A 17,979-nucleotide genomic window follows, 5' to 3' on the forward strand; every position below is an offset into this window, starting at 1 on the left:
ATGACAGCCCAAGTCTGTGGGTTTCAACACCTTAGCATGAGAAACGGAGGAAATCCTTCACCTAGAGAAAGAGCATTCAGCACCTTCAGGCTGTAAGACAAAACAGAGCCCTACATCCAAGCATAATGTTTGCAGGGTACTGAGTGCTAAACATAAATGCACATGTATACATACCACAGTGCCAAACACCTCCTTCTGCCTCTTCACTTCTTAGATGTCCCTTCTTAACTCCCCTTTTTATCACCTAAATTAGTCTTCTGTGCTGCCTAACAGCTCTTTTGGTCCCTGATCACAGCGTCTCTGCAGGAGGGTTCATTTGCTGCTTCTGCCTCCAGTCCTCTCAGAAACTGCATTGGGTGCCTTGCCTACACTCATATAGCCACCTGGTTAGGTCAAAAAGCCACCAAACACACAGACCAGACTTCCTTTAGCAGTCTGTTCCATCCCCTTCCCCTGCAGTACTGAACGGTTCTGGTCTGAATTTTGCAGGGCATGATGTCTGATAGCTACCGACTATGTAGCCTTAAATTCCGCCCCCCCCCCCATCATTGGGGATTTTCAAGCCCCAGCTGGAAGAAGCCATGAGCATCCTGATCTGATCTCAACGGCTGACCCCGCTTTGAGCAGGAGGTTGGGTTAGAGACCTCCTGAGGTCACTTCCAGCCTGAATTATCCTACGAGCCTTTAATCTTACTAACCAAGGAATCAGGGTGTCCCCAAACAACAGCAAAATACTGTCCAAGAGACAGCATCCCTTCTGCTGTTCGTGGTTTCTTCCCCTTTATAACAGGCCAGCACCATTAATGTGAGCAGGAGGGTCACCTGGCTTACATGGGCAGCTCTTCTCAGCCCCACTGAAAATCATGTTATACCCTCAGGTGCTTATGGCAGCCATCCATTAAAGAAAGCTACAGGACAGACAGACTAGTAGCCAGGCAGGCTTGGCTTTCTGACTGGCAAAATCTCCCATTTGTTTCTGTGATATTCGGGGAAATAGGGCTCCATGTACATCCACCAAAAAAACATACCCATGCCAAAGCAGCTCTGGACTCCCTGAGCCATTTTTACTCCTTGTACAAACAGTTTAGCAAACCTCTGTGATCAGAAAACTGCTTGGGCCAATAAGCAGCAATACTGTCTGTTTTACACCACTTCTACCTCATCTGGATGTCCGTTTTGTTTCTTATTTTTTTCCCTTCAGCACTCCAGATATTGTGGTTGTTTATTTAACTGACTATTGTTGTGGCCGTCTTTCAAATGCCAGCCTGAAATCTGCTAAGAAGCCAGGAACAAGGGAATTATAAGGTTTCCTTGCCAGGTGTCAAATGACAATTAAAGCACATCCTTTTTAAACTGGGCTAGAAGAAAAGGACATTATTCAATATTTAACAGGTTTACACAGGAAGAATGTAGGCACTTTGTATATGTACGTATGTGTACATGTGCATTCTGAATGGATTTATTACTATTTAAACCATTATGTAGCATGCTGCTTGAAACAGGTGTGATATTAGTGCATTTTGGTTTTCAGGCCAAATTTGCATCTCTGTTGTCTCTTGTTACCAAAAAAGCAGGCAGTTCTTATCACTCAGCAATTCTGATCATATGAAGCTCACTAAAAAAATAAAGTGTGCAAAACAACCTTCAGTTTGCGTTATGATTTTAATTTTTACATTGCTGGCCCCTAGCTAAAACGGCCAAAGGAAGTGGTGAAGACTCTAGGTCCAAATTTTCCAGTGAGGTCTGTGGTGCCCAGGTGGTTTACTGATGAATGTATACAACATCTCACATGGAAACTGTACCCTTGAGTATTTGTTACCTCAGCACCTCAGCAGCATTACCTCAGCCTTTAAGCCTAGAGGGTACAGACGAGAGTGGTATAAAATGGAGCAAAAAGGTGTAAAGCAACCTCCTGTGGATATTAATGCTTGGTATATGATTCCTGTGCCACGTAACAGGTACCTTCTGGCTGAATGATCTGTATTTTTCCTGCCACAATTAGGTATTCAGACCCATTCTACAAAGTGCCTGGGAGACTCTCAGTCTGCCTGCACTGATTTCAGTGGAAAAAGGCCGATTTGTACCTATGGGATGAGTTTGTATGCATTCTTATTCAGTGTCACATAGGAAATCTGTGTCCCTACCAGCTTCACCCATGTTTCGAAATACTGGCAGCTATGCCTCCATCCCTTTCCACTTTAGCAAGTTGTTGTTAATACCACTTCTAAAAGGAACTGAAGAAGAGATTCACGAACAAAAGCCCACAAGATGTCTTGTCAAAGTAGGGTAGCCTAATGTTGTATCTGCCCAACTTGTTTTAATGGTGAGGGTAGGCTGGCACAAAGGAAGCAGAAACTAAGGAAGTGAACCAGGAGAGGAGAATAAAGGCGACATAAACAAGTAAAAACAAAAGAGCAAGTAGCCAGAAAGTAAGAAAATATAAATCAAATCAGTTGCTGGGTGTGCATGTGCAAGTGCACATGTGCCTGCATTAGAAGGAAACTTTCTCTGGATGACCAAACCAAATTCATGACAAACATTCTACAGTTTTAAGCTGGTGCACAAAAAATGGTGCACTTATGATCACCCCAAATTACAAGGAGTCTACTTGCTTATAACCTTATTCACATCAACATCAGTTGCCTTACACCACGTATACTCACAGTGTTTTCGTTGTCATAAATTATTAACTAATGTCCAGTTCATTTGAAAGAAAAAGGACTTCTTTCTTCCCCTGTATTTTGTTGTTGCTGACTTCTATACACTCCCATTTTACAGTCTTTTCCTGGATCATATAGTGAGCAAAATGTACCAGGATACAGAATATGTATCCTGAAAATGCTGCTTAGTGATCAACTTGGGAAGAAAAGAAATATACCAGTAAACCCCACCTCACCCAGCTCCACAATGTAATTTCAGCAGACAGCACAGCAGAATACTTCAGGTGTCTTTATCAGCAAAGTATAAATGTATGTGGATCTACTAATGTTCCCAGTGATAGGGAAGCAAAAGAAGCCACCTTCCTGTTGACTTCTAAATTCATTAAGTAGGAGTACGACAATGACTGACCTCAGTGACAAATTATTTTTTTCACTTCACTAGGTATTTTTAAAAATTTCCTGGGAAGAAAAGTCAAGATAAAACAGTATTTTTTGAAAGCATTCTTCCTGAATGACAATATGAGGGGGAATATCAATCCAGTATCAAATTGTTCCATTTCAGCCGAACTAAATATTTTGTTTCAAAATGTTTTGCATTTTTTAAGTTTTTGTATTGATTTGGAGAAAATATTAAGTGGATTGGAGCAGAACTTTCCAACAGTTCATTTTAAAATCACTGGAATTAAGCCATTTCAACTTGGGGATGAGGGAGTTGCCTTTAAGAGAGGAAAACAGCGGTTCGACAAACCACCACAAATTTGAGACCATTAAGTATTCACATACTTCAGGAGAGCAAAATCTGCCTTTTTCCATCTGCAACAACTTGAGGCTGTGATACTTTTGCCTCCCTCTAATGAAAAGCGTTATCAGCAAGTGCCACACATCTTTCATCCTTGCACAATTAGAAAGTGGGTAAAAATTTCCCAGGTGGGTGCCTTAAGTTAGACCCCTGCATGCATATTTACACACATGAATTTCAGAAGCAACTCACGTTGTCAAGCCCCTGAAAGGAGCAGTCCCTCCCTCCCTCCTCCCTGGCTGCTCACTGTCACCTTCTTCTCACCCTCTGCCTTATGATCGAACAAGCATTAATGAAGTCCAGTGCTAAGCAGGGCTGGGAAAGAGCGAAAATATGTCCCTTTGGCTTGGATCAAGGCACTGATCCTTCACTTGAGAAGTGGTGGCAGAAAGGCAGGAGCAAGCAGCCATGGGTGAGGAAAGTACTGGGCAATGCTGAATTGTCACATTCAAAAAAATATGGTCCAACAAGCTGTGAGAAGCTACTGTTCTTTCTGTAGACAAGGGAGTTTTAGGTAACTATCCGTGCTCAAAAGTGTTCATCTTAGCCCATATTACAGGTTGGGGGTTTTTGGTCAAAAGTGAGAAAATAAAGATGGTGGTATACATAAAAATAGAGGGAGAGAGGGAATATTACTGCACCTGCATAAACCATGTCAATAAAAGGAGGTTTGAGTTAAAGTAATGGAGAATCTAACCCTGCTTAAAGTGTATCCCAAATCACAATCAACACACCTTAAGGAGTGAGTGCCATTAGGTCTCACCAAGAGAAATGAGAGTGCTGAATCCTTACTGCCTAGCAAAATAAGTTTGTTCTCTGAGCAGCCTGTGTATTTTATTACCTGAAGCCTCTGGGGTCCCCAGTATCATGCAGTAAGAGTAGAAAGCATGGATAGGTATCCCAAAGTTTTACTGTCAGGAATGGGCAAAGTACTGGTTCAAAAGAAACCCCTAACACAACTGGCTGACTGCCAGCTTCCAACAACTACTTCCAGTTTCATTGTCTGGAGTACAGAAGCATTAGAAGACACCTATTCCTCCAATTACTACTGCACATTTACGGTTATATCCCGTACTGTGACTTCTAAAATGAAAGTCCATATCTGAGAGGTGTTACAGAATTGGGGTGAAGGCATACCGAGGTATATTTTTAGTCAATCTGCACATGCTTTTGCAGAAATGGATAATAAGAGAAATACTGTGTCTCTTTTAAATAGATGTCTGGTTTACAAATCATTCACGTGCCCTTCATGTGCTAGGAAACCAGTTGTGAACAACAAGAGTGAAAGTTGTTCCTGATGACATTTGAAATGCTACTTCATACCTAGGAAACAATGGCTTACTGAAATAATTTTTACATGTTTTATTTTTGTGTGTATGTGCATGTCTGTATGTCTTCCACAGGCTGGAACAAGAAATACAGAAATTAGAAAGTGAGGAATCCCAAATATCTGCCAAAGAACAAATCATTTTGGAGAAACTGAAGGAGACTGAGAAATCCTTTGACAACTTGCAAAAGGTATTATAAAAAAAAAAGGCACTTGAGCACAGATTGAAACCAAGGTAGACTCTTAGCATTGTTTGAAAGCAGCAGTTATAATTCATGCACTGACGGGAAGATTGAGGGCAGCTGCAGAGCACGTAGCTCAAACCAGGATGAACAAGACTAGAAAAGATACAGAGGCATCAAATCTATTTTGATTGGGTTATTTGGATTTCCCCTTCCCACTCCAGCTTTTTTTGAAAGGGGATTTCAGAGACTATGTCCCTAGCTTATCTGCAGGGAAACAATGTGAGCTTTCAGCCCCACTGAAAGATGTCAGCAGGATCCTGAAAGGCATCTCAAACTTCCCTGCTCTCAGTGGCACGCAGAGATAGTGGCATTCACCACATGTACCACTTCTGAACATTACAGCTTGCAACAAACAGCAGTGTTCTCCTTTTAGTTACACCATGTCCCTCTCCCTCAGCCTCTAATGGCACCTAAATCTGAGAAGCCACACCCCTAGTTACCCATTTAAAAATTACAAAGAACAATAAAAGCAAGCCTAGCATAAAAATCAAGACTTCATGAAAATTATACCCACATATAAAAGGTTTAACCAAATGTCTTATTTTTTCCCTTCGCAGAATTTCTCACATCAGGATGGTGGTAAGTGCCTTTTTATTATTGTATAGCTTTGGATTTAACAAGAGTTGTTACTATAGCTTTGTTGCAAAGGTTTACAGCATGGGAGTTGTTCTCTTCATTATATGTTTCTGATTTATTGCTAGAGCCATTGCCTTTTTCTTTGGTATTGCTATAGTGCAAGCACAAACATCACTACTGTGGTGAAACAGTATTCCTTTGGCAGAGCTCCACCTCTTATGTGAAGCAAGGGGAAAGAACAGCATGGATGACTTAAAACAGACATCGTACAGCTTCTATTATTGGCCTCTTTCACCACATGATAGCCCTGCACTGCAGACCCCTTTTCACCTCTCTGCGGTCATTCTTCTCCATTGTATGCGCTCAAGCTCTGTTCATAAACAGTTAAATACAATGAGGACTATTCCTAATATACAGGAACAACTATTAAAATTAGATTACTTCACTGATGAATGATACTCTCTGTGTGATGATTCTTACAGAAGGAAAACCTCACATGGGTGGATGAGGATGTAATAATTCCTAGTTTGTTACACTCAGTGTCACACTATGTGTGATCAGTCTAAATACTGAGCTATAAGTTTAGGTGTCTTGAGTGAGCAAATAATGTGGTTGATTTCCAGGAAGTTAGAGAGACCCTTGTAGTGCTTCTGCAGGACCCTCAGGACCCAGGAAGGATATCATGCTGATCCATCTGCAGATAAATCTGTGCTCTAGACACTCATTCTCAGTACATGTCTTTGAACTGACAAGATTCAAAATACTGAGGTCAAGACTAGCTCCTCCAGCTGCTGATAAAGTCATGCCCAACTGTACTGTGAGTACAGATTAGGGATATGTAGGATGATCCTAACATTAAAGCACTGGGACACAATGGCAGGTTAATATGTAGTATATGAGCTGACTTGGAGCTGTCGTTTTGAGATGATTAATATTACTTAGTAAGAAGGTTGTCTTTTTAACTCAAAGATCTAGTTCAGAAATTTTCACTTCTGTTAGCAATGTAATTCAAGTTTTACATTAAATGCCATTGTCAAAAAAAAAAAAAAAAAAAGTCCCAGGTATGATGCTCCATGGTAAGAACTTACTCTTCCTTCCTCCTGGAGCATTTGAAATTGGCTACCACAAAGTAAATAAAAATCCAGAACGGCAAATATTTTGTTCCTATGCAGAGTTTCACCATGGTTGTTGGTAAGTTTCCAAAAGAGGAATGGTGCCTACAGGAATTAGCACCCAAAGTGCACAGGAGCTTTTATGACTCCTGCAAGACGCAGTCTGCCTCCTCATCCATGTTGTGATAAAACAGGAACCAAAGGAAGCCCTAGCTAGCAAATACAAAGAGGTAGTGTCCCCGAGGGTATTTTCTTGTAGCAATGTAGTATTTCATTGGGTTCAAGAGGAGCCTCACTGCTCTCCAGATTTTGCCTGCTTTCAGTGGATCCCTCCCTCACAGACGAGACAGAAGCAAGGATAGCTCGTGATTTCTGAAGGGTAACAGAAAACTGCAAAATTATGCCAAAGAGAAGAGGGTGCCTCCGGAACAAATATGCAAGCAGAGGGAGCAGGGTTATAGCTAAGTTAATCAGTACCTCTTCTCTTCCAGACCACTTCCTTTAGATATCTCATCTCTTCCTCTCAGCAGCTGGTCCCTGTGGGCTGAGGCAGGCCCAGGTCATCCACAAAGCAGTGCAGTACTCTGCTCCTCTAGGGATGACTGAGGCTGCAAGCTGTCCTGTTAGCCCTCCCACTGTGGGTGTAATGTGACCATACATCTTCACATGGTGAAAGCTGAGCAGGTCCTCTGTTTTCTGCTCTCTGACAACAGTCTGGGAGGGTAGCTGATCAGAGCAGGAAGAAAACACGTACATTGCTAGCTGCGAGCCCTTTGGTACCATAGATTTTTCCTTCTTTCAAAAACATGTAGGACTTGCTTTGCTGCAGCAGATCAGCCATCTGTCTGGCAACCATCTGTAACACCTGCTACAGAGGAAAATGGTAGAAGCCATTGGATAATACAGGAAGGCTGTGTAAAACAGAGACACAAACTAACACCAACCTGTTGGGGCAATTTCTTCAATTGCTGCCACATCCTGAAAGACTTTGAGTCCATAAATCTCATATTAGTTTGCTCTGCATCCATCCCTTCCTTTCTTCTAAACACGATGACAGAAAGTGATTTATCTCACCATTGTGTCCCTGTGCATGTTTTTGTGCCATATATATGGTGGTGACAGAGCTTTTGAGTGTGCAGAAAGCACAACTGCAGGTAGTTCAGAACCCAGAGGGGTCCAGGTGAAGGCTGCAACGGAAGGGGAAAAGTGGTGGTGAGCACCAGTGGCTAATCAAGTGACTGTCTGTGTCCTTCCCACCCTCCCCAGAAAACAGCTGTGTTTGGCATAGAGCATTTCTGAGCTTGAAGTTATCCAGGCACAATAAACACAAATCCCATGTTTTCCAGGACATGAACACACTTGCCTTCATAGATCACTGTGTGAGAGAAAGCAGAGCAGAAATGCTGAGGGTGGGGGCTGTGGCCCTGTCACCTGCAGTTGTGCTTCTGCCAGCTCCTTCGTGGCTTTGTCACTGACAAGCTCTCCATTAAACAAGGCCTGAGATGATGCTAGGAATGACATCATTTGCTGCTGCTCATGTCTGCAGTCAAAACCAGGCATGCTGTAATGAACAAATGGAAAGGAGAGAGCTCTTACTCCATGTGTGCATATGTTTATGGCTCAATGTGTATATAAAACAAAAGCCACATTTAAGATCTGCTGTAACTCCCTTGACTGCTGAATTTGCCTCAGGGGTAAATTTGTCCTCTGCAATCTTTGGCCATCTGTATGCAAATTACGTGCTGCTACTTCAGCCAACATACAGAAGCCACAATTGCAGTAACTCTACAGTTTGCACAAATCTCTGTTTGAATTTGGTATGTATTAGCATATAATTGGCAAAGATGTGGCTCTGGAAACCTGGACCTGGCCTGGATTGTTTAGTTCCCAGCACACTGCTGAGAGACTCTTCTGGTTTTCTCTCCTCTGATCATGACCAGCTATGCAGCCCAACAGCAAAACAGACAAGCATGTCCTCAGAGGAGTCCAGTATGGATCTTCATAGAGTGCTTTCCACATGACCTGTAAAAACTCCTCAGTGATAGTTTTTCAGTTGAAGGGGTTTAACTTTTTAATGTGATCTGCATCTATGGCTGCCACAATTACAGCACCTCTGGCCACCTGACTAAAAACCATTGATCACCACGCTTTGAGTGCAGCTTGTTAGCCAGTTTCATACCTACCCCTTTCACAGACCACTCATCCAACCTGTATCTTGCCAGTTTGTCCAGGAGAAGGCTGTGGGAAACAGTGCCAAAAGCTTTGCTGAAGTCTAAGTAAACAATATCCACTGCTCTCACCATGTCAACAAAAGATGTTATTTTGTTGTAGCACAGGTGATCAGGTTAGTCTGTCATGATTTGCCCTTGGTAAATCCGTGCAGGCTTTTCCCAATCACCTGCTTCATTTGGTTTGTAATAGTTTCTAGGAGGACTCACTCCCCACTTTCCCAGGGAATGAAGACCAACGGGCCTCTAGTTTCCTGGGTCCTCTTTTGGTCGTTTCCTGTAGATGGGTATGACATTTCCCTCTTCCAGTCATCAGGGAAATCCCCTGATCTCCATGATTTTCAAATATTACAGGTCTCCTTGCAACAAAGTCAGCCACTTCTCTTAACACCCTGGGGTGGATTCCGACAAGACCCATGGATTTATGTGGGTTGAGCCCTTGCAAGAGGCTGCAGACCTGCCCTTCCTCCATTACTGGCAGGTCAACAAATGAGTTGTTGTAGCTACTTGATCTTGTGCTCCGGGGTCCAGCTACACCAGTAAGGACAGAAGCAAAGAAGGTATTGAGAGTATCTGCTTTGTCAGCACTGTTAGTGACTAGTTTCCCTGCCCTGTTCAGTAATGGGCCTATGTCCTCCTTGTGCTTCTGCTTACTGCTCATAGATCTGAATAACCATTTCTTGTTGCACCTGACATCATTGGCCAATTTCAGTTCTAGCTGAGCCTTAGCCTTCCTGACAGCACCTCTGCCTGCCCTAGCAAGGTTCTGGTCATCATCAATGGCTATTTGGCTGCCTTTCTGTAGCCGGCATGCTGCTTTTTTGCTTTTAATTGCACCTAAAAGCTCATTGTTAAGCCAGGGTGGTCTTTTGTTCAGCCTTCTTCCTTTCCCTTTGCAGAGGATGGACCGTTCTTGTGCTTTCAGCAGGCACTCTTGAATAACTCCCAACACTCACAAGTTCCTTGGCCCTCCATGGATGCTTCCCATGGAATCCCTTGCAGCTGGGGTCTGATCATATTGAAGTTGGCTCTTCTAAAATTCAGGGTCTTCGTCCTACTACTGGTCTTCAGTGAGCTCAGCAGGATCTTAAACTCCACAACATTGTGGTCACTGTATCTAAGGCTGTCATTGGTAGTTACATTGTAAAGTAAGCCTTCTCCATTTGCAAGCAGTAAATCTAATAATGTGCTGCTCCTAATCGGCATGTCCAGCATCTATAGCAGGAAGCAGTCCACAATGCATTTTAGGAACCTGATGGACAGCTTGTGCACCAATTTTTTTTTTCCAACAAAAGTCTGGGTAATTGAAGCCACCCATGAGGACCAGGTTCTGTTGGCCCGAGACTTCCTCGAGCAACCAAAGTAAGGTTTTGTTGGCTTCATCATCCTGATTAGGAGGTCAGTAACAGATACCTAACATAAGATCCTCCTTGGTGATAATCCCTCTAAACTTGATCCAAAGGCATTCATTCAATAGAACTGGCATGGTCTCCAGAGCTGTCCTCTATACACTAAATTTTCTCTTTCACATAAAGTGCAACTCCACCTCCTCTTCTTCCCTTCCTATGTTTCAGAAAGTATTTGTAGCCATTCACTGTGGTCTTCCCATCATGAGAGTTTTCCCACCAAGTTTCTGTGATTCCTGTGACATGTCTCAGACTGGGCACAGAGCTCTAGTTCCTCCTGCTCGTTGCCCAAGTTACACACATAGGTATACATGCACTTGAGGTGGCCGAACTTAGAGTACTTGCCTTTGGAAAGTGTTGGGGAGCATTCCTTACTGCTGTGGTAGGTACGCTCATCCACCCTGTTGCTTATAGATATACAGCCGTCAGCTGTGGACCCTACCCCCCCAGGTTCATTAATTTAAAGAATGATTCACTAAGTCAGAGACAGGCTATTCAGCTTTTAGCAAAGCTTCCTACTTAAACCTCCATTTGTGGTCTTACAAATGTGGTGGGAGGGTTGTAATCTCTCTTCCCTCTGATGTAGCCCCATGGAGCCCCAGAGGGCTTTGCAGGTGGAATAGCTCTGCCCTGGAAGCCAGTATTTGCAGAAGACGTACCATTAATTTTAGTGGTAGTCGGACTTTTTAAAGATAATCCAGCCCTTGGAAAATGAGCTCATCTGACATTTGGCCACACGCCTCTGCGTGGGAGCTATTCTGAGCAGTTCTGAAGGTTTAGTTTTGTGTAAGCACCCTTGAAGGATTATCTTGTCCCATATGCTTTCCCAAGCACTTGTCTGTTTGATAATATGGAAGAGTGCCATAGTCCTAAAACACAGTTTGTTGCAAGCAGTACAAAAAGCCACAGGACATGTTTTGTGGCATCCTTAGATATTAATAACTGAGCAGAGGTTGAAATGAAGATATTGAATGCAGTCAGTTCAAACTTATATTCTGTCTTAGTTCTCATGTGAATGAAATGATGATTTGTGTCTTATCCGCTGCTTGTAAAATTGATCTCTTATATCCTTTTTAAAGGTGCCAAATGAAACAGACCTTGTTGCCAGTGAGATAAAGGGAAATGAGCATGTTCGTTTCATCAGGGGGGTGGATGAGACAGGAACTGGCAGAATCAACTAAGCCCCAACTTCTAGTCAAATACCTCATTTCTGACACATGGCACCACCACTTGCTTCAGAAGAAAGTACACAAGAATCCCACCACCCTCCCCCTGGTGTTACCTTCTCCAGACAATGAGAGATTGTCAGGAGCCCTGAAGCTAATTTTTTAATATTTTATTCTAAGTAACATCCAGAGAAGTTTCTAAACTGAGTCAATATTAACAACACCTAACACTTACCTAGGTATTGTCTCCTAACGTAGGAGGCAAAAAAACCCCAACTTACTAAGGTCCACAGACATGTACAACATCAAAGTGAGATCTTCACCATCAAGCTGTACAACTGATCTTGCTAACTGCTAGATATCAGTGATGCTAGCTGCCAGGATGGTCATCTCAGTTCCTTGTACAGGCTCTGGGGAAAAACAAATGCTTGCAAAGGATTTTGCCTCCTGCAGTGCCCTTGGATGAGAATTGTACTCTAACTGTTCCTATTTATTCTCATGGACAGCTAAAGAAGTAAGGATGATTAGTTAAGCAGCACAAGTCTGCATTGATTACACCCACGTGTGGACAGATAGGTCTGTCACTCAAGTCTCTGGATAAGTGTGTACTGAAACTACTATTCCAGCATTACACTCTATGGAGTGAATAATTACTAAATTTCTGCCATTTCTAGAACACAAAGTGCGTTCTTATTCTGGCCCAGAAAAACAGTGCCCACTTCTTTCTTCTGAGAAATTACTTCAGTTTTCAATAATGGCCTGCTCATTTGCTGGTGATATTTCCCAGAATAACAACACTAAGCATTGTACCAATTTCTCATCAGAGGCAAGAAACACTGCAAAAGAAAGCAGCTGTTGCTGGCCATTGCTCAGTCAGCTGTGTCCTAAACAATTATTTCTTCTGGGCTTTACTGCTAAAAATAAAAAACCTTGAGGAAACAGTATGCATTGAAAACATAAAAGCCCGTTTGCCAAGACTGCCATTTGTCCACTGAAGTATGAAATAAAATAATATTTCCCTGGCTAAGTTTTTTTTCAAATTCATCTGTTACAAACTGAACTTACATACTAACTTCATGGCTTTCTGGAATGAATTTGCACTGTGCCATCCTACTCTGATGCAGGAAGGGGGAAAGGAGACCTCCTTACCTGAGTCACCTACAGTGCTCCATGGAGGGTTGGAGTGTCTTCTTGGGGACTGTGGTTACTACCTTCCTGCACCCAGCAGCACTGGTGGCCACTGCAGGATGTTAAGGCAGTAAAACCATTTCACTAATACCAGGGCCAATTTTCCTGCCAAAGGACCACACTTTGGGATTAGAGGTGGCACATCATGTCTTTGCTGAGGATGCCACCAGGTCTAGGGTTTTTTTCCTGAGAACTGTGTTAGCCCTTAGGGAATGTGATGAAAGTATCTCCATTCACCAGATGCAGTCAAGCAGCCTACAACAGGACATTTCATATTCTGCCTCCTTTCACCAGTTCACTTTTACGGCCTGCGCTGGTCTTCCTATCTCACCTGCTTGTAACAACAAGAGGCACCAAGGAAGGCAGATTCTGCCTCCTACCCTGACACATGGACCGGGCCATACTGAGGGCTTGACAACTTAAATTACATGCATTGTACCAGCAAATTACTCTTGGAGGAAAAGGAATGCTCTGTTTCACACCAGATAGGATCTTATGTTTGAACAGAAATTTAGCCATTTCCATACAAAACTGAAAACATTTCCAGCTGATAGGAGAGAATGTGATTTTTTTTTTTTTCTTTTTTGTTTTTGTTTCGTGCCTGAACTGTAAGTTGGTTATTTGCACATCTCTCCTCTAAGCTCTGCTTTTAGCTCAGCCACTGAATCCTAGTAGAACGATACACACTGTCTAGTTATATTTAACTCAGCCACAAAACATCTCCCAGTAAATATTTGTAAATTTCTTTAATGTCGCTTTTAAAGAACATATTTAGCTTATGCTAAACAACCATAAGCTCAAATGTAAAACAAGTCAGTCCTTTAAGATAGCTTTCTACTAGTTCAGGGTCTGTTAATGAATGTTAATGTTTGTTCAGCACTACAGAACTGGCAGGCGCTTAATACCTACTGAAGGTCACAATGGGCACCCTATCAGTATCTATATGTGATTTCATTATTAGCTAAATTTCAGCTTTAAGAACAAAAAGCCAAATGCTGGTTCAATAATATTGGAAACAACCATTGCAAAAGAGCTGGCCTTTCATCCCATTCCGTGAACACTAGCATTTTTAGGCTTTTATATCTCTATTTGAAAAGTCAGGTATTCTGGGTATCACGTTAGGTTTGTTCCTTACCTTCCCCCTCACTCCCTGCCATTTTAAAGGTCATGGACTTGATAAATCCAGAACCTCCTGACAAATAATTTTATGTGTTCAACTGACATAAGGTTTGAGTCATCTGGACCTATTGCCTCCTGCCTCAGCTAGTCTATTGAACACCAATCACACGACAGTGACTTTGCATTTTGTTTGCTTTGATCCAATTATCTAGTACAAAGCTCCAGTGACTATTGTCAGGGCTGACAATACTCTGCTGTCTAAGCAATGAAGCCACTGGGGCTCGTAGCATGAATCTAACTGTTTCCTGTTCTCTGACACCAGATGCAGTAAATTACATTTACTCCCAGATCCCTGAACTCCCAACCCTCTATTCACGAACAGCAGAGCCAGTTCCTGGGTGGGACGGAGCAAGCAGAGTAGCTGGTAAGTCTCAAGGAACAAAGTATTATAATAACAGTCCAGTAGCCATGAACTTTTTTTGTTGTAGTACCTTAATGGGTCTGGTGTCCTGATATCATTTAAATGCCAGGAAATGCCGTTTGATTTGTATTTTGTAAATAAGTCAAGGCTTTTTGAGCAGCAATGAGTACTCTCAAAACAATGTAGTTGAATACATACAAGTAGCATAGGAAACGCATCCAGTTTTTTTACATGCAACCATTCAGTTCTTTCTATCTCTGCTGATACAAATACATGGTATCTAGGCCAAGGTTTTGTCTCCTCTGTTGTACCCATGCAACTCCCATTAAGATGCCTGAGACAGACAGGCATTCACAAGATCCCATGTGGGCTTCAAATGTTCACGTCATTTTATACTTATTTGTATGCCATTCTTTCTTCTTGGGGAAAAGTTGGGGAGAATTACGCCATGTTTTGTGCTTGGAGTCATACAGAGAATTTTCTAACACTTATTTTTCAGATTGAGTATGTGTCTTAAATGTAACAACGTGATTGTTAAAAGCTGTATGTTTTTCTTACTTTCAAGATCCTTCTTTTCTAAACAATGTGTTCCCTATCTCACGACCAAATTGCTGGTGGCTACTTAAGAGGTGTCCCAAGGAGTGGGAATGCAAGGTGGCTTACTTGAAGAACAGGTTAACAAATGTAGCAAAGCAATGTCTGCAGCTAAGACACTGTACACAGCTACGGGATATGTCATATCGTTCAAAGTCCTGTTGCAAGCCATTCCAAAAGCTTCCATTCCACCAGTGCTTACCCTGATCTGTCTTAAAAGCAAGCTTTTCCCCGTGTGTTTTGTGCCATTTTGTCAACACCAAGAAAACAATAATTTCTTTCATTCTTCGGATGACCCAGAAGCCTTGTTCTTGTAGTCCTTGATAAGAGTATCGTGTGTGCAGTAGGTTAAAGAAAAGGCACCAGCATGTGTGCTCAAATGTAGACTGTAAGCATCCATCTTAAAATAAGCTCAAAGTCTATTAAGATTTTTTTTTTTTTAAAGAACAGCCTCTGAATCCACATAACAGGCAGAAGCCAGATCCTTTCATCTGCACATCAGGATCTTGTTGTCGTGAAGCACTGCATCATGTTACACTGTGATTGAAGCTTGTGCAGAAAACTTGTATTTGTGAATACAGGTTGTCATCTTCAAGTACTGCTTTCAGTTTCAACTCTATTGTCAGATAGTTTTGTATTGTTTTAATAGAGTATATTTTGCAGTAAATAAGCTCTGGTTAAATAAAGACATTTTAGAAATCAACATTAGTTGACTTTGACAATCTGGGCTGCTAGGTTTTCCTGCAGAGAACGAACATTATGCATACAGGCAGGCAAGCCAGGTTCTGCTATTCACTTCTCCCATGGCTATGCATTTCACTAGTGAACTGCTTTCTAAGAAACTCATGTATGTTTATGCATTCACTTGCACAAGCAGCTTTAATGTGATCCCTGGGGCAGGTCATAAACCACATGTTATGCCAATATCTAAAAACACTGCTGCTGAATCACGGTAGAAGAAATGAAAAGAAAATGTTGACAGTGGCAAATGCTTAAGCAAATTAGCCAAACATAAAATACACAAGGACCACACCTGTTAACTTCCTAGATCAGATCAGCCAGTAGGACAGAGTCTTCCAATCACTGCTAGAACTTGTTGCACAAAGTCTTCCTAATAAGTAAGATGTTACTTATCAGTACTCCATACCATAGATAAAAAGATATATCTTGCAACTCTTCTTAAATATGGCCAGGTCCACGTGATTTAACTATCAGATTTTCCCTATCTGCTTCTGAATTCAGGCCCACAATACAAGCCTTCTTTTAATGCACACTACTGAATTAAATTTGTTCATCAAAACAGAGAAGGTCTGGCAGATTGCACCCTCTTTTGAACTAAAAATATGTGCAATAACATGGCACTCAACTATTTCACAGGAAAATCAGCAGCCTTTACTGAAAAGTCATGCCCCAGATAATATTTTTATTTTTCAAAGAAAATGAGAAGCACAGGATGTCTAGGGGAGCTAAGCATGCTGCTTCTCACCAAGAAGGTAGCAGGTGGCCAGCCTGTGGGCCAGCAGCACCCTCCCTCCAGCAATGTGACGCTCAGGACAAATTAGGAACTTCTGCCCATCAGAGATGATTTTCTGGATGTGCTGTTATTCCCTCATAGTTCAGCTTTGCTTCAGTTCAGCTGGCTACCACTCAAACACCTCCCAGTGTGTCAGTTTTAGCATCTTCACCATAGGCTAGCCAACCTCTATTTTTACTTCTGTAATGTTGGAAGTTACTGAACAATATCTGCCTGAGCAGCCCTGGTGAGGTCAAGCAATGTTCCAAGCCCACTCACGCAAGGCCCGGGGCCCAAGCCAATAAACAAAATTGCTCTTCCTTTACTCATCCCCACATCACCCCCACCCAAGAAACTGCACCTAGAAGGGAGCAAATTCCAGAGTGTTAGTGGTGGCACCTGCACCTTTTTGTTTCATTACCTCTATAAGTTGGATTAAAGGCTTCAGGGCAGAGGTACTTGCAAGAGACTTGAAGGGCACTTGCTCACCAGCTCTTGGGCTGGGACGGTCCCAAGCAAGTGATCCATGCCAGCTGCTCTCTGAGCTGCACCATGGTGCAGTCTCCCACGGCTCCTCAGAGCAACCTGCTTCAGGGCTTAATTGCTACCGGCCTTGGGGTGACAGTGTTTTCCCTTATTTACAGCCTAAATCTCCCCTGTTTCAGTCCATGCTGGCTGCTGCTCAGTCTCCTGCCATACACCTCGGAGCAGAGCCCAGCTCTTGCCCCTGCAGCTTCCTGGCTGCTCAGGCTGCTGTGGGATGGCCAGGCATGAAAACTCCAGATCAAAAAACTGATATCCCTACTTCGTTGTGAAAATGGGCATCCTGTGCTCAGGGCCATGACGGCTATGGACACAGCTAGTCCATAAACCTCCCAAAGCAGTGGTAAAACACAGTCCTTAGGGATATTCCCCCAGCTTGCAATGGCCAAGGTGAGATCCCTGCTTCTGCAGCCCACTACAGCCTTCAGCAATGCCTTGCTCTCAGAGGTAGCAATGCTCCTTCACCCACCGGCACCTCCATCCTCCAGCTCCATGCAGGTGTTTGTGTGGCATTGCACTTGACCTAACCAGCCCTGCCAGTGCTGACTGAGGTCTGGGCAAATGCATACAGCACGTAGGTGGCCAGACCCCCCCCCCATTTGGCTAGGCTGCCTACCAGACTGCACTCCCAGGGGCCAGAGGACACCACCTTGTGGGTGCCAGCATCCACCCTCTCAGAAATACATGAGTTTTCTGTCCAGAGCTATAGGGGGTGTCATGAGGCACATCATAAGCTTCCTATTGCTGATGAAATACTTTGCTTTAAGGATACAGAAAAAAAAATTCTACTGTGTGTGAATAATAAGACTGAGGGAGTATATTGAAGCAAGAGTAGGTTTTTATATTCATGATTTTTTAAATACAAGCATACCAAGCTACAGTGGTTCTTGGGGCAAGGATATTCTGTACTCACTTGAAAATAAGTCAGGGAAAAAAGCCAACACATCAGTTTGTGGTGTCCCCAGATAAGACAAATCATGATTATACCATTGAGGTTCATTGGTGGAAATGGTCACCGTAAGTTTCACGAACACTTGTCACTGCCTGTGGTAATTTGTAATCAAGTGTCTGTGGATGTCTGT

General features: G+C 42.7%; 1 protein-coding gene across 5 annotated transcripts in view; it reads left to right on the forward strand.

Annotated features, from left to right (window-relative positions):
• Positions 1-17,979, forward strand: part of PALM2AKAP2 (PALM2 and AKAP2 fusion) — a 272,860-nt gene that overhangs the window by 106,687 nt on the left and 148,194 nt on the right. For 3 of the 5 annotated variants that reach the window (XM_030003825.2, XM_030003826.2, XM_041120797.1), the window contains exons 4-6: positions 4,863-4,977; positions 5,589-5,610; positions 14,149-14,250. In XM_030003825.2, the coding sequence (XP_029859685.1) occupies positions 4,863-4,977; positions 5,589-5,610; positions 14,149-14,250 (239 nt within the window). The remainder of the gene's footprint in view (positions 1-4,862; positions 4,978-5,588; positions 5,611-14,148; positions 14,251-17,979) is intronic. The other 2 variants (XM_030003827.2, XM_030003830.2) reach the window with 1 other exon arrangement.

Source organism: Aquila chrysaetos, chromosome Z (genome assembly GCF_900496995.4).
Source record: "Aquila chrysaetos chrysaetos chromosome Z, bAquChr1.4, whole genome shotgun sequence".
Lineage (NCBI taxonomy): Eukaryota > Metazoa > Chordata > Aves > Accipitriformes > Accipitridae > Aquila > Aquila chrysaetos.